At 45.7% G+C, this 17,006-nt stretch overlaps 1 protein-coding gene across 1 annotated transcript; it reads right to left on the reverse strand.

Moving 5' to 3' along the window:
- Positions 1-277: 277 nt before the first annotated feature.
- On the reverse strand, positions 278-5,072 carry mad2l1 (MAD2 mitotic arrest deficient-like 1 (yeast)). Its single transcript, XM_028037282.1, has 5 exons — positions 4,901-5,072; positions 2,000-2,146; positions 1,058-1,178; positions 743-846; positions 278-676 (listed from the first exon to the last, which is right to left on the reverse strand). Exons 1-5 carry the CDS (start codon positions 4,962-4,964, stop codon positions 504-506), a joined length of 609 nt encoding a protein of 202 aa, XP_027893083.1. The 5' UTR covers positions 4,965-5,072; the 3' UTR covers positions 278-503.
- Between the last annotated feature and the right edge of the window lie 11,934 nt (positions 5,073-17,006).

The raw sequence follows: 17,006 nt of genomic DNA on the forward strand, positions 1-17,006 counted from the left end.
ACAAAAATGAGTGATTTTGCTGGAAAAAAATTAAAACTTTAAGCATTTGTTTTTGCTTTTAAAAAAATAATTCTTACAATTCAAATGTTTTGACCACAGTTTCAGTTTTTTGATCAAGACGTTTTTTTTGTTTGAAACAATTTTTTTTTTTTTTTGCAAATCCAAAAGTTTTTACCACAATTCTTTTTTATTGGACATGATTAGTTCTTTTTTTTTGATTGAGTAATTGTGAAACAAATTTTACTCCACACCAGGGAAGCAGGAAAAATAAACCATCTGTCAACATAAAGTCCTTTTATTTGACATTTTTTAAAAGATGAACATATAAAGCACCAAGGTGGCCACTTTGTAATAACAGACACATTAAAGAAAACTGTCATTCATGAAAAACATTACATCAGAAAGGAAAGAATTTCTTCCAAAACAAACAAACAAAAAAAACTAACAAGAAAAACGAGTCCTGTAAAATGTACTTTAAAGAGCAGCCATGGCGCTTCAGCAGGTTAAACTGAGTCGGTCCTTTTGTAAGCCACCATGCTGTTCACCTTGTGGATGGAGGTGGTGAAGGAGCGCAGGCGCACCTCCTCTGATTGGTTGATTATCTGTGGGCCGGACTCCTCCCACTTGTCTGGAACCACCAGGTCTTTATCAGTGTAGACCAGGAGATCAAAGGCACCTGCAGTGGAAGGTCAGAGGTCATTGGAACAAAGGGAGATAATAAAGAGAAAGAAGAGGAACTTACACGGCGTCTCCAGCAGAGGGAGGAAGGTAACCGTGGCTGTTATCTGCCTGATGACAGAGCGGATCTCATCTTGAATGATCTTGATGGATTTCTCCCTGGGAGCACTGGGAACACACAACTAACAGCTAAAACTCATCCTTACTGAAATCTCAGAGCTTATTTTAGGTTTATACTGCCCCCTGCTGGAGGAGATCATTTTGTACCCTATAGTTTCAAACAAATATTCTGTCTAATTTGAATTCCAAAAAAACATCAAATAAAATACTTTTGTGTGAAATCAGATTTTTTCTTTGAGGAAAGCAACACGGCGCTGACCTGCTCTCCTTAGACGATTTGTCACACTCGATGTCAAACTGCCATCTCTCCAGCACCTCGTTGGTTTCCAGACATGTAATGACCAACACCAGCTTCTGCACAGTGCACTCAAACAGCCACTCTGAAACAAGGACAAACACTGCAACTCCACCTTCTGAATGATTTCAGGTTATTTACTATTGCTGAAAAAACAGAAGAACATTTGGAGAGCACTGATTCCAGCTCTCCTGGTCTGATCGATCAAGAGTCATTTTCTTCCTAAAAACATCAGTTATGGTAATTAGTTTCTGCAAACTTTGGTTCACTTCTACAACTAAAAACATAAACTTTTGTGCACTGATTTCAGTTTTCTAGCCAATCAACTTAATTGATCTGAAAGTTGCTAGATATAGCAACAAAGTTCCTTTCACATGCAAGTATCGAAGGATCACCCAAAGTTAAGAAAATTGTGTCTGCTATATTGGTGCACTCTTGCATAAAGAACCAAAAATGAACCAAGAACCAAAAACCAAAAAAACTCTTGCAACCAAAAATGAAAGAATTGAAAATGATTCTCATATATTAACTGATTTTTACTAAACTTCAAACAAAATGATTTAAGAAATGCAAAACTATTTAACCAGGATAACTTTATTGTCATCTGCATATCTTATTGAAGGCAGTATTTTTAGATCGTCTATCAATTGCTGCCACCTACTGGCCAATGGTATTACATACTCTTACTTTACTGTGTCTGAATTACTGATTTTAACAGGGATATTTCACTCTGAACCGGCTATCGAGATCAACTTTCAATCTTTTAGTTTCCATGGTGACCTGTAGCTGAAGCCAAGCAGAAAAATCAAGTTGTCATTAGAACGTCAGGAATCTATGGAATAAAATCTGAAAACTATTTCAGTTCAGGTGACTCGTCTCTCAAGCCGTTCCCCTGAGCACCGGTACCTTTGAGTTGAGACACCACATTGGTCAGGTAGTTCTTCAGCTTGGGGTCAGTGGTAAGCTGCAGGGTCATGTCATAGTGTGTGACTCTGGTGAAGGTCTCAGGAGGGTAGATGCCCCGCTGGTATAGGATACTGTTGATGCCAAATGCTGTGGAGAGACACTGGGTCAGCTAAGGTTCAGCTAAAGATGCTTAGAAACCATGTTGAAGTGGAACTGGAGATGCATGGATCAGACATTACTGGCTCACATTGATTTCTTGCTTTCTTTGAGGGAGACCGGCTCAATATATCCAACTGCAATGATCACTACAATCGCAGAGTTTCAGATATCAACACAAACTGCTTGAATGCAATATTTGGTAGTCTCTAACATATAAAGAATATATTTGGCCTTTTGGATTTCTTTCTATAGACTATAAACACACACACTTATGCACTTAAGCTTTCACAATAACAGAAGCCCCTGTTACAAAAATGTCACTTTCAACTATGGGTGCACAGATGGCAGTTTTCCAGCTGATCACTGATCTTTAAAAAATCTTAACCTGCTGTTTCTGAATATGGCCAATACTGACTTTTATTCTGGGGAAAAGATGAGACAAAAGACTGAGCCGTTTGAACGCAATGACAGATGAGTCGGTCAGCAGCAACTCTAACCCACGTCCCTCCTGACCTGTCCTCTTCTAAGTGAAATCAAAGATGCATTATGTAACTTTTATTAAAAAAATATATATATATATATATTTTTTTTTAACATATTTGTTAAAACTCTCATTATGTTGTGAAAGTATGGCATGAGAGATAATCTGTGAAAAATGTATTTCCTCTGCCTTCTCCCAGTGCTAGAGACAACTAATCAGTAGCAGGAGGCGGGTTTTAGTGCTGTTAATCATAATCTCATGTAGCTGCTCATCCTTTCTCTTGCTGTGCTAACTGCTATCTGTTGTAAATGCTCCATCTAGCTAGCATAGTTACCAATGATGACAGATAAACAGTTTTTCTGTAATGATAAGTTGTTTCTCCACCATTAGCACAGCAGTGAATGAGGTTGATTGACAGCACTAAGACCCTCCTCCTAGTTCTGATTGGTTGTTTTGGTTGAAACGTTGCATTACTTTCGCTAGCAATAGTAGTTCAGGGAGACTGTGAAGGAGGTTGATTGTTTTCACAGATTATCCGTCTCATAACAAACTGTCACGACATGGTGCCAGCTTTAACAAATATAGAGAAACATTTTTTTTTACAGTTATATACTGCAGTTAGAATAAAATGCAACAAGCAATTTTTGAGAAGTCTGGATTGCTTAATTCATAGTTTGCATGTTGCCTATGACTGTTGCTCGTGGGGAGAGACATTTCAGTAATCTAAAACTAATAAAAACAAAATGTAAGCAACCTATTTTCATAATGAAGCCTAGGCGCAAATTCAACCTGGAAGACTCTTTTATCCTGTTAATTGAAGCGACCCGCTTACAGACGTCGACCTATCAACGCCGGACCAAGCCACGTCACGTCCAATCATCGACCAAGTCCCAGCTGATATGTCCTTCGCTCTCCAGCCGAGCTCAACCCACCACCACCCCCCCTCCTCCATTCGCCCGGTCTTGAGGCCCACTCCCTTCTTCAGCCGCCACCACCAGTGCCGGTCCCGGAGGGATGACGTTCCTATCGGCATCGGGATGCTCATCTGAAGCTTATCGCTAACGCTGCGATAACCGTTATCCCCAGCCGGGGCCTGAGCGCCAAAGACTGTAAATCCTGTATGTCAATAAAGTCTTCTAATTGTCGTCTTTTCTCCGTCTGAGTCTCTCCAGATTGAACTGTATTTGGAGTGTTGCATGTAAAATTCACAAGCAGTAAATATTGTGACGCTTTTTATGGGTCAAATAGACTCAAGAAATTGTAACAAAAGCTGTGGATGGGGGTGGGGGAGGAGCAATTAAATTTTTTGTCACGTGGCCCAAAATTCCTGGCGGCGCCCCTGCAGGAGACTAATAAATGATCTTATTCTATCTCAGAGGAGCAGCTTCGTCATCAAAGTTTATGTCTGTTAAGGCTAAGATGGAGCGGCACTGAAAGCAGCTCTTTAAACCATTCAGACTAGAACAACAGAGACACAATCAAAACTGTCAGATGACTTATTACCCGCTATAATAACTCAGAAATAGTCCAAATTATAATCTATTTTTATTTCTTTCCTACTTACGGAAAGTTTCTGTTTATATCGTAGGTTTGTGGTGCCTTTCTATCCTAAAGAAAAATATAAAACTTCAGATATTTCACAAAAAGATACTAACATTCATGGAAAAACCTCAGCCCTGCGACAGACTGGCGACCTGTCCAGGGTGAACCCCGCCTCCCGCCTGGAACGTAGCTGGAGATGGGCACCAGCAACCCTCCCGACCCCATTAGGGACAAGGGTGCACAGAAAATGGATGGATGGATGGATGGAAAAACCTCACATAACCTTATATTAAAGCATAAAGTACGGCGCCCATCGTAAGAAAGGCTTGCAGTGTTCAATTATGCTGCATAACTGACCAGTACAGTATTGCGAGGGAACGCAAAAGAAAAATAATTCCCCATGTCCCCTGGGGGGCTCCGTAACTTCGGTATGTATATTATGAAAAATATCATTAAACTCCATTTGATTTGCTTTTGTAGCGCTCGACTTTAACGTCAGCGATAAAAAATAAATCGTTATCTGCAACGACAATAAGTTGCATTTACAGCTCTGAGAGGAAACACGCTGGCTTCCGGTGTTTATTCCAGTTTCATGTTGAGTTCATGAGTTTTACAAAGACTCAGCTCAGGCCCAACAGTTGCACTTTAGCACAACGTGCTGTGTGGAAGCTAAGGAAAGAAACGAGCTGCTAAGCTATGGATTGAAGCTCAATACTTACAGAAGAACTCAGCCACCAACTCTGCGCTTCCTTTCAGAGTGATTCCCTTAAGAGTACTGGTCATTGTTAAAACGATCACCAACAGGTTCTCCTCTAAAAGATTTTTGTGCCGCTTCTCTGTTGTCTTCTACTACCCGCCGTCCAGTTTGAAAATGTCATATGCGCTTACACGCATGCGTAAAGCCTCCCTTCTCAAGTTGCGTTTACATTTTCTTGACGCGAGGGGGCAGTGCATAACAATCCAACTGTGATCTCAGTCTTTGGGAACCACTGGGGAGGCCCAGAAGAAAATCTTTGAGAATCACTGTCATAGTGGAAGTTATTTATCCTTCTATATAAAAGAAAGTGCTGCTACTTTCAGTAGTTTTAAGAAGAAATTACATTTTATTAGTGTTTTAGAGATTCCCTTGTAGTCAGATTCTCCATCTGTTTAAGTTTTGTTTGTCTAGTCACAGAATTTGCTTAATCCTTTCTTGCATCTTGACAGAAACCAAACTGTTTATAAATTTATATCAAGGGAGAATAGATATTTCAAATATCAAAACATCCGCAATTTCCATAGGTTTAATTTAATCCACATTTATGGAAATCTGTAATGCTCATTCCGCATTGGAACAGTCTGGTTTTGTGGACAGACTCACTGCGTAGTAATGGCGCATGCAGGAGCGTAGCTAGCGTTAGCAGCTAACAGGCGATGTCCAAACTAGTAATGTATATCAATAGAGAAATCCTACAACTGCTAAAATCTAACAACGTTCCGTTTTTGTTTACAATTTGTGAAGGAAGAAATTGCTCTTATTCATCTTCTTCTTCTTGGTTTTATTGGCGGTTGGCAACAAATTTTTAGTAGCATTACGGCCACTTTCTGGTATGGAGTGTGGTTCATGATGGTCTAATTCATACTATTTATTTATACACTGAACAAAAATATAAACGCCCTATGTCAAATATAAGAGTTTTATGAACATTTGGGTTATGCAACATTATAGAAAAACTCAAAATATATTTTCATTAATTACTGATCTTCATATCGGCATTGATAACATCGTGGTATGACCATTTGTAGCGGATTGACAGTCCTTTGAACATGATAGGGGTCAGGCTGAGGAATTTGCCGAGCATGCAAGTTGGCTTCTCGTAGCCAGTTACGGGCAGTCTACTGCAGAGCAATAGTCTCATCAGCTGTGTGTGTCGCTGGTCTTAGCCGATCCCACAGATGGACGAGCCGTGTAGCTGCTGTCAAGGCAACTGCATCATCTGGATTATTGTTTTTTGTTGTTGTTTAAGGTGACAGTAGTTACATTTTATTTAATATTAAACATTAAGTTTAAATGTTTGGTAGTTTTAGTAAATTTGTGTTGATGCTCATTAAGTTCGGTTAAGTGTACATTCAGATGAGGGGGGACCTTTTATTTCGTTCCGCCGACCATGTGTTGCCCGGGGAAACATTAGCTGGCACACTTAGAGCCACATGGGGCATTCAAGCTGAAGAAGCTGATCATTAGTATTTAAGCTTTATTCCTCTGGAGTCAATGTGGCTAATGAGGTACGGTTTTGTTTATTTGTATCTTTTATTTATGTAAATACTCCATTTATTGTGAACTGATTTGGGTTTGTGTTACCTTTTGTTTTTAGTTCTGACAGCATTTTTGGGGACTTTGTAAGACGTGTCCACAATAAATGGCTGTTGAAACCAAGAACTGCGTTAAGCCTTGATTAAACTCAAGAGGAGTAACAAGCCGGATGTGGCGATCTTGTGCTGGAGTGGTCACATGTGGCCGACGAGGATGAGGTCGATTTGAAGTAGTGCCAGTCTGTTGGAAACCAAGTCTTGCCAGAAACGGCCTATGGTCCGATAAACATTGAGCTGTGCAGCTGCTCTGGTGGAAGTCCCTGCATCCAACATGCCAATGGCACGCTCTCTCATAACTAGTGACATCTGAGGCATTATGACTTGTGACAAAACTGACATTTTGGGGCGGCCTTTTATTGTCCAGTCCTAGGATTGTCCAGCTGTTGCTCATTTTCTCTGATCACCCAGTAGACATCCCCCATCCATGCTCTGAGTAAAAAAATAACTCACTGAGTAATGCTCACTCACAGCAGGTTGGATTAAAAATGATACACAAATATTAAAGATAAAGATATAAAGATAAATATTACTTTTATACAATAAAATGTCAGCAAATGCTCATTTACAGTTGTTAACTACACATGGCAACAATATTTGACATTGGGCGTTTATATTTTTGTTCAGTATATAAACTGCTGTTCACAAGCGTTCTCCATCCAACCTCACTGAGCTCCAGCTGGTTTGCAAGGAAGAATGGACAAGAATTTCAGTCTCTTGATGTGCAAAACTGATAGAGACAAAACCAAGCGACTTGCAGCTGTAATCGCAGCAAAAGGTGGCGCTACAAAGTATTAACACAAGGGGGCCGAATAATATTACACGCTTTACTTTGCAGTTTTGTATTTGTGGAAAAAGTTTAAAATATCCAGTAAATTTAGTTGGCACTGTATATATACACACATTGAAATATACATATTTGTATATAAATTTGCACACCTTTGCCATTTAGGACAAAAACTATGTTTTGTCTCACACACTGCTAAAGACTCATACACACACAAAATATTAAAATTCCACATATATACTATTAAAATATCACACACGCATACAATTTTTCTCTCACACTCATACACAAATTGCTCATATTCTTACTATAGGTGCTTCTGTCCTTGCTGGTCCTCAGGTGTTGTTCCTAAAGCTCTGAAACATGAAGTTCTGCAGCCTCTACTGAAGAAACCAATTTTGGATCCTACTGTTCTGGCGAATTATAGACCTATCTCTAAACTGCCTTTTATTTCAAAAATTCTTGAGAAGGTAGTCTATAATCAGCTAATGGCTTATCTTAATGAACATAACATTTTAGAGGTTTCTCAGTCTGGTTTTAAACCATTTCATAGCACAGAGTCAGCTCTTTTAAAAGTTTTTAATGATATATTTTTGGCAACTGATTCTGGTGACTGTGTTGTTTTGGTGCTGTTGGATTTATCAGCTGCTTTTGATACGCTTGATCATGGCATCTTACTTTCACGTTTGGAACAGTGGGTGGGCATCGGTCACATTGCGCTGGATTGGTTCAAATCTTATTTGGCCAAGTGTACTTTCTGTGTCTGTCTTGATGCCCATAGGTGCCCCTCTGCTCCACTGTCATGTCCCACAGGGCTCAGTTCTAGGCCCTCTTCTTTTCTTTTTGTACCTCCTTCCTCTTGGCTCTATTTTTAGAAAATATGGAATTGATTTTCATCGTATTGCAGATGACACACAGATATACAGTATTTACCACTTAAGAATGCAGACTCCACCTCTCTTCGCTCTCTGTTTTTATGTCTGGAAGATTTGAAGGCCTGGTTGGGCCTAAATTTCTTGAAATTTAATGAGGATAAGAAAAAGGTAGTGATTTTTGGCAGATCCACTTTAGATTCCCTGACCAATCTTGGCTCTTTGGCCCAGTATGTCAAGCCGGTTATTACAAATTTAGGGGTCAAGATGGATGCTGGTCTTAAGCTGGAAGCACAAATTAAAGCCGTTGTAAAATCCAGCTTTTTCCACTTAAGGCAGCTAGCCAAAGTAAAACCTATTATTTCCAAACAGCACTTTGAAACAGTGATCCATGCATTTGTGACCACACGGCTGGATTACTGTAATGCACTTTACATAGGAGTCAGTGATTTATATATTTCCCAGCTTTAGAGGATACAAAATGCTGCTGCACGTCTTTTAACAGGTACACGAAACTTTGACCATATTTCCCCTATTTTAGCTTCCTTACACTTGGTTACTAGTACATTTTAGGATTCATTTTAAATCCTGTTATTTGTTTTTGAAGCTCTTAATGGCCTCACCCCTCCCTATCTCTATGAGCTGTTACATTCTTACACACCCTCCCGTTCCCTCAGGTCAGCTGATCAGCTGCTTCTGAAGGTACCAAAGACAAAGTCCAAGCTCAGAGGGAACCGGGTTTTTTCTGTGGCAGCTCCCACGCTATGGAATGATCTTCCTTTGATAAGATAAGATAAGATAAGATAAGATAAATCTTTATTGTCATTGTCACAAGAACAACGAAATTCAAAAGGTGCCATCAGTGGGTGCACATGCCCAAAAACAAAAAATAACTGTCTCACAATTCACACACAATGTAAGAATCAACAAAGAACTGGCAAAAAAAATAATAAATAAGAACAGCCACATTCTCACATACATCATTTATGATGATTAATGGTTGTTTTTGATTGCATTTAGTTTTGTTATTGCTATCGGGTAGAAACTGTCTCTGAGACGGTTGGTTCTGGTTCTGGTTGCTCTGTATCTTCTGCCTGAAGGCAGCAGTGTGAACAGAGAAGGTCCGGGGTGAGAAGTGTCCTTTGTGATGTGTTGTGCTTTTCTTAGACAGCGGTCGCTGTGCAGGTTCTCCAGTGAGGGGAGAGGGCAGCCAATGATTTTTTGGGTTGTATTCACAACCCTTTGGAGAGCTTTCCTTTGAGCCGTAGTGCTGCTGTTATACCATACGCAGATACAGTAGGTCAGTATGCTCTCTATGGAGCACTTGTAGAAGGACACCAGCAGCTTCTCCTTGATGTTGTTCCTCCTGAGAACCCTCAGGAAGTACAGTCTTTGCTGGGCCTTTTTTATCAGCTCGAAGGTGTTCATGTTCCATGTGAGGCCCTGCTCAATGTGGACCCCAGGAAACGGAAATCAGCTACCCTCTCCACACATTTTCCCCCAATGGTTAGTGGTGTAATGTCCATTTTATTCCTCCTGTAATCTATTATGAGTTCTTTTGTCTTTGAGTTGTTGAGGAGCAGATTGTTCTCCCTGGACCACTGCAACAGCCGCTCCACCTCACCCCTGTAGGCGGACTCGTCGCCTCCTGAGATGAGCCTCACCACTGTGGTGTCATCAGCAAACTTGATGATGGTGTTGCTGTGGTGGGCAGAGGTGCAGTCGTATGTGTACAGACAATAGAGCAGGGGGCTCAGCACACAGCCCTGTGGAGAGCCAGTACTAAGGCTGAGGGCAGTGGATGTATGTTTTCCCACCCTAACTCTCTGCTGTCGGTTGGTCAGTAAGCTCAGAATCCACATGCAGGTGGAGTGAGGGAGGCCCAGGTCCCCCAATTTGTCCACCAGTCTGTGAGGGAGGATGGTATTAAAAGCAGAGCTGTAGTCTACAAAGAGCATCTGCACATAGCTCCCCTGCTGCTCCAGATGTGACAGAGCAGCATGGAGGGCCGTGATCACAGCGTCCTCTGTGGATCTGTTGGCTTTGTAGGCGAACTGGTGGTGGTCAAAGCCAGGAGGGAGAAGTGCTGTGATGTGACCCCGGACCAGTTTTTCAAAACACTTCGTCACCACAGGGGTTAGTGCCACAGGCCGGTAGTCGTTGAGGCAGGAGATGTGAGGTTTCTTGGGTATGGGGACTATGGTGGAAGATTTCAGGCAGGATGGGACTGTAGACAGGGCTAGGGACTGGTTGAAGATCCTGGTGAAGACTCCAGCCAGCTGATCGGCGCAGTCTTTCAGGTCCAGGGACGCCATCAGGTCCAGCAGCCTTCCTTGGGTTGACAGCCCGCAGTGTGCGCCTCACCTCGTGCTCCTCTACAACGAGGAGTGTGGTGTTGTGGGTCGCTTGGTGTAGTGTGGCTGCCTCTGTTGGCTTCACCTCAAAGCGGGCAAAGAAGAGGTTCAGCTCCTCTGCCAGCGTGGCGTCGCCTTCCGCAGCTGCGAGGTTGGTCCTGTAGTTGGTGAGATGCTGGATTCCCTGCCACACCTGCCTGCTGTTGTTGCTGTCAAGGTAGCCCTCTATCCTCCTCCTGTAGTCAGACTTAGCCATACTGATGCCGCTCTTCAAGTTAACTCGGGCTGTACTGTAGACGGTCCTGTCCCCAGACCTGAAGGCGGCATTCCTGGTCTTTAGCAGTCGCTGGACCTCCTGAGTCGTCCAGGGCTTCTGGTTTGGGAAGACCCGGATGTGTTTATCCACAGCTACAGTGTCAATACAGTACTTGATGTAGCACACTACACTGTCTGTAAAAAACTCCAGGTCCTGATGTTCAAAAACATCTCAGTTTGTCCTGTCGAAACAGTCCTGCAGCTGCTGTGTCGCATCCTGGGGCCAGGATTTGATGGTTTTGGTGATGGTTGGAGCAGTTTTCCTGAGGGGGGCATAACCAGGAATTAAATGCAGGGACAGGTGATCGGACTGACCCAGGTGAGGAAGTGGTCTAGCCCTGTAGCCTAGCTTGATGTTGGAGTAGACTTTGTCCAGAGTGTTAGCCTCTCTTGTAGCACACTTTACATGCTGGTGGAATTTGGGGAGCGCTGTCTTCAAGTCTGCATGGTTGAAGTCCCCCGCTATGATGTGCACAGCATCTGGATAGATGCGCTGCAGATGGCTAATGCTGCCATGCAAAAGTCCAATAGCTGTTTTAGCATTAGCATCAGGTGGGATGTAAACAGCGGTTACCATGACTACGGTGAACTCTCTGGGGAGGTATATTGGTCTGCATCTAACAGTCACATACTCCAGGTCTGGGGAGCAATGGCTGATGACAGTTGCTGTGTTAGTAACCAGGTGTTGTTCACATACACACAGAGCCTCCTCCTCTGCTCTTACCGGAGTCTTTCGTTCTGTCGTGGCGCTGTACTGTGTAGCCTGCTAGCTCGATGGCAGAGTCCGCTACGTCTGGATGCAGCCAGGTCTCCGTGATCAGAAGAATACAGCTGTCCTTCACTGCGCTGTGAGATGCAGCCTATAGTCTCAGTTCATCCATCTTGTTTGCAAGGAATCTGGCGTTGGAGAGAAACAGGCTGGGGAGTGGTGGTTTGTGTGGTTGCCTCCGTAGCCTAGCTAGCACGCCGGCCCTGCAGCCCCGCTTCTGCCGTCTCTCTCTACGCCGCCGTCGCTTCCTCCCTGTTGCGATGGTAATCCACGGCGCCCCGGGGCTCCTCGCTATGTCCCCCGGAATATTGAACAAGCATTGAAAATCAGCTGTAACATCTAGTTCGTAGCAGGCACCGATCGTCAGGAGATCGTCCCGACTGTATATTTTGTTTGTCCGACATGACGGAACACAAATCAACACGTACACAAGCAGCCAAACATAGCACCGACCGAGAGAGCAATGAGCCGCTGTAACTACGTGCGCCACCATCTTGAAAAAAAAAACCCCTCTGCACTCGCTGCTTTTAAGTCCTTCTTAAGACCCATCTTTTTTCTTTGGCTTTTGGAACAATCTGAGAGGTTTCACTTTATTTTATTGGGTTTGTATATTAATATGTATTTTATATTCGATCTTTTCTATTTTATAATTGCATTGTATTTTATGATTGTGGATAGCACGTTGGTCCTGTCGGTGTATAAAGTGCTTCATAAATAAAGTTGGTATGTATGGTATATTCACTATTAAAATATCACGCACGCATACATTTTTTTTCTCACACACAACATAAAAGATTAAGATTGCAAATATGAACTAATAAAATATTGCACGAGCATGCTTTTTTTTCTCTTTTGCACACACACAAGACTACATTTGCACATATACACTACTAAAATATCACACACACACACAAAGCATACAGACATACTATTCTGAATGCCATCCATCCATCCATCTTCTTCCGCTTATCCGGGGTCGGGTCGCGGGGGTAGCAGCTTCAGAAGGGAGGCCCAGAATTCCCTCTCCCCGGCCACTTCTAGCTCTTCCGGGGGAATCCCGAGGCGTTCCCAGGCCAGCCGAGAAACATAGTCCCTCCAGCGTGTCCTAGGTCTTCCCCGGGGCCTCTTTCCGGTGGGACATGCCCGGAACACCTCACCAGGGAGGCGTCCAGGAGGCATCCTGACCAGATGCCCGAGCCACCTCAACTGGCTCCTCTCGATGTGAAGGAGCAGCTGCTCTACTCTGAGTCCCTCCCGGATGACTGAGCTTCTCACCCTACCTCTAAGGGAGAGCCCAGCCACCCTACGGAGAAAACCCATTTCGGCTGCTTGTATCCGCGATCTTGTCATTTCGGTCATGACCCAAAGCTCATGACCAGCGATGAGGGTGGGAACGTAGATCGACCGGTAAATCGAGAGCTTCGCTTTTTGGCTCAGCTCTCTCTTCACCACGACGGACCGGTACAGCGCCCGCTTGACAGTAGACGCTGCGCCAATCCGCTTGTCGATCTCCCGCTCCCTTCTTCCCCCATTCGTGAACAAGATCCCAAGATACTTGAACTCCTCCACTTGGGGCAGGACCCCCCCCCCTCCCCGACCCGGAGAAGGCACTCTACCCTTTTCCGGCTCAAGACCATGGCCTCGGATTTGGAGGCACTGATTCCTATCCTGGCCGCTTCACACTCGGCTGCAAACTGCTCCAGCGAGAGCTGCAGATCACGACCCAATGAAGCCAAAAGGACCCATCGTCTGCAGAAAGCAGAGATGAGATCCTAAGGCCACAAAATCGGATCCCCTCAACACCTTGGCTGAGCCTAGAAATTCTGTCCATGAAAGTGATGAACAGAATCGGTGACAAAGGGCAGCCCTGGCGGAGTCCAACTCTCACCGGAAACGAGCCCGACTTACTGCCGGCAATGCGGACCAGACTCTGACACGCAGGACTGACCCTTATCAAAGGGCCCGGTACCCCATACTCCCGGAGAACCCCCCACAGGGCTCCCCGAGGGACACGGTCAAACGCCTTCTCCAAGTCCACAAAACACATGTAGATTGGTTGAGCGAACTCCCATGCAACCTGCCGACGGTGTAGAGCTGGTCCAGTGTTCCACGACCAGGACGAAAACCACACTGCTCTTCCTGAATCCGAGGTTCGACTATCCGGCGGACCCTCCTCTCCAGGACCCCTGAATAGACCTTGCCAGGTCTCTTCACACTCTTAAGCCTGTGTGAGGCTTAAGAGTGTGACCCCTCTATAATTGGAGCACACCCTCGGGTCCCCTTTTTGAGCAGGGGGACCACCACCCCAGTCTGCCAGTCCAGGGGAACTGCCCCCGATGTCCATGCAATATTGCAGAGTCGCGTCAGCCAACACAACCCTACAACATCCAGAGCCTTAAGGAACTCCGGGCGGATCTCATCCACCCCCGGAGCCTTGCCACCGAGGAGCTTCTTAACCACCTCGGCGACCTCGTCCCCAGAGATTGGAGAGCCCAACCCAGAGTCCCCAGGCTCAGCTTCCCCAATGGAAGGCATGTTGGTGGAATTGAGGAGGTCTTCGAAGTACTCTGCCCACCGGCCCACAACGTCCCGAGTACAGGTCAGCAGCACATCATCCCCACTATAAACAGTGTTGATGCTGTACTGCTCCCCCCCCCCGAGACGCCGGATGGCGGACCAGAATTGCCTCGAAGCCGTACGGAAGTCTTTCTCCATGGCCTCTCCAAACTCCTCCCACGCCCGAGTTTTTGCCTCAGCAACCACCCGAGCCGCATGCCGCTTTGCCTGCCGGTACCCATCAGCTGCTTCCAGAGTCCCACAGGCCAAAAAGGCCCGGTAGGACTCCTTCTTCAGCCTGACGGCATCCCTCACCGAGGGTGTCCACCAACGGGTTCGAGGGTTGCTGCCGCGACAGGCACCGACAACCTTGCAGCCACAGCTCCGATCGGCCGCCTCGACAATGGAGGCACGGAACACGGTCCACTCAGACTCCATGTCCCCCACATCCCCCTCGACGTGTTCGAAGTTTTGCCGGAGATGGGAGTTAAAGCTCCGTCTCACAGGGGATTCCGCCAGACGTTCCCAGCAGACCCTCACAACACGTTTGGGCCTGCCAGGCCTGACCGGATACCTCCCCCACCACCGGACCCAACTCACCACCAGGTAGTGGTCAGTGGACAGCTCTGCACCTCTCTTCACCCGAGTGTCCAAGACATACGGCCGCAGATCCGATGAAACGATGACAAAGTCAATCATCGAACTCCGGCCTAGGGTGTCCTGGTGCCAAGTGCACATATGGACACCCTTATGCTTGAACATGGTGTTCGTTATGGACAATCCATGACGAGCACAGAAGTCCAACAACAGAACACCGCTCGAGTTCAGATCGGGGGGGCCGTTCCTCCCAACCATGCCCCTCCAGGTCTCACTGTCATTGCCCACGTGAGCATTGAAGTCCCCCAGCAGAACAAGGGAGTACCCCCTCTAAGGACTCCAAAAAGGGTGGGTAATCTGAACTGTCATTCTGCACAAACTGTCGTAAGCACAAACTACAGTCAGGACCCGTCCCCCCACCCGTAGGCGGAGGGAGGCTACCCTCTCGTTCACTGGAGTAAACCCCAACGTACAGGTGCCGAGATGGGGAGCAACAAGTATGCCCACTCCTGCCCGACGCCTCTCATCTTGGGTAACTCCAGAGTGGAAGTATGTCCAGCCCCTCTCAAGGAGACTGGTTCCAGAACCAGAGCCATGCGTCGAGGTGAGACCGACTATTTCTAGCCGGAACCTCTCGACCTCACACACTAGCTCTGGCTCCTTCCCCACCAGAGAGATGACATTCCACGTCCCAAGAGCCAGCTTCTGCAACCGAGGATCGGACCGCCAGGGTCCCCTCCCTCGGCCGCCACCCATCACACAATGCACCCGACCCCTTTGGCCCCTCTCACGGGTGGTGGGCCCATGGGAGGGGGGGACCCATGTTTCCTCTTCGGGCTGAGCCCGGCCGGGCTCCATGGGTAAAAGCCCGGCCACCAGGCGCTCGCCATTATGCCCCCCCTCCAGGCCTGGCTCCAGAGTGGGGCCCCGGTGACCCGCGTCCGGGCGAGGGAATGCCAAGTCCAATGTTTTTGCTCATCATTGGGGTCTTCGGGCTGCGCTTTGTCTGGTCCCTCACCTAGGACCTGTCTGCCTTGGGTGACCCTACCAGGGGCATGAAGCCCCAGACAGCATAGCTCCTAGGATCATTGGGACACTCAAACCCCTCCACCACGATAAGGTGGCAGCCCAAGGAGAATGATATTTCGAAAATGTATGTGTGTGTGTGTGTGTGAACTAACACTAGGCTGAATGAATGAATGAACGAATGAGACTTGTATTTTTCTGTGTGAGAGATTGGTGTTTGTGTGAGAGTTGTCACGGACGAGGCGGGGCATAATTTGGAGCTCAGATCGCGCATGCGTTGATACCACAGTGAAGTTAGCTTCAAGTTGGCTATAGGTGCTTCACAGTGTAAGCGGCGTTTAGCTCAAGGTTGATCCGATTTATGAACGCTAATTTTGGCCAGCCGTTCTCTACCCTTTCCTCCTTAGTGAACCTCAGAGCGCTTGAGGGGGAGCGGAGCTAACGCTGGCTCTACAGCTGGAGTAAGGCTATAGAGCCGGCTGCTCAGGGAGCGGAGCAAAGCTGGAGTAGCGTGTTGGCTACACATCGGTGGCTTTAGATTTAGTCTCCGAGTTGACAGATCAGAAATATTCCAGAAAGAATACAGGCATTTCAAAACGAGCTCAAGTCGGTCTCTGGATATTATTGGCTCAGAAAAAGCCATTTTATAACATTGGTGGAATGCGGGGTCAATCAAAGGGGGGGTTCTAGGCTGCCCCATAAAAGTATCATAATGGACACCGGCAGTTTAAACCCTTAAATCTCAACCCCAGAAAATAGAATGGAAAAACGGCACGCGGGCATTCCGGTGAGGGTTAAGGAATCTTGAATCTTTAATAAACATTGTTCTTTTAGAACCAGTAAGGAAGCACATAGTGAAAATAGAGTATTCAGTAGTCACGTGGGTACAGCAAACAAGACGGCAGCTGGCTAGGTATGTAATTGTAGGGTTAGACCGGGTCAGGGTTAAAGTAAGGCAAAAAAAAAAAAAGAAAGAAAAAAGGTTAGAGTAAGGCTGTAGAAACGAATGGAAGTCAAGGGAAAGTCATACACTTTGTTACACATAGCGTAACAAACGTGTTTGTGCATGTGCATGTGTGTTTGTTAAATTATCCTAATTAGGACAATGTTTAGCATATTTACTAACCCTCTGAAAATCGATGGGCCTTATGGGGACCAAAGTCCAGTCCTATTACTGTTAAGTTTAGAGGTAAAGGGGCG

This window comes from Xiphophorus couchianus, chromosome 14 (genome assembly GCF_001444195.1).
Source record: "Xiphophorus couchianus chromosome 14, X_couchianus-1.0, whole genome shotgun sequence".
Lineage (NCBI taxonomy): Eukaryota > Metazoa > Chordata > Actinopteri > Cyprinodontiformes > Poeciliidae > Xiphophorus > Xiphophorus couchianus.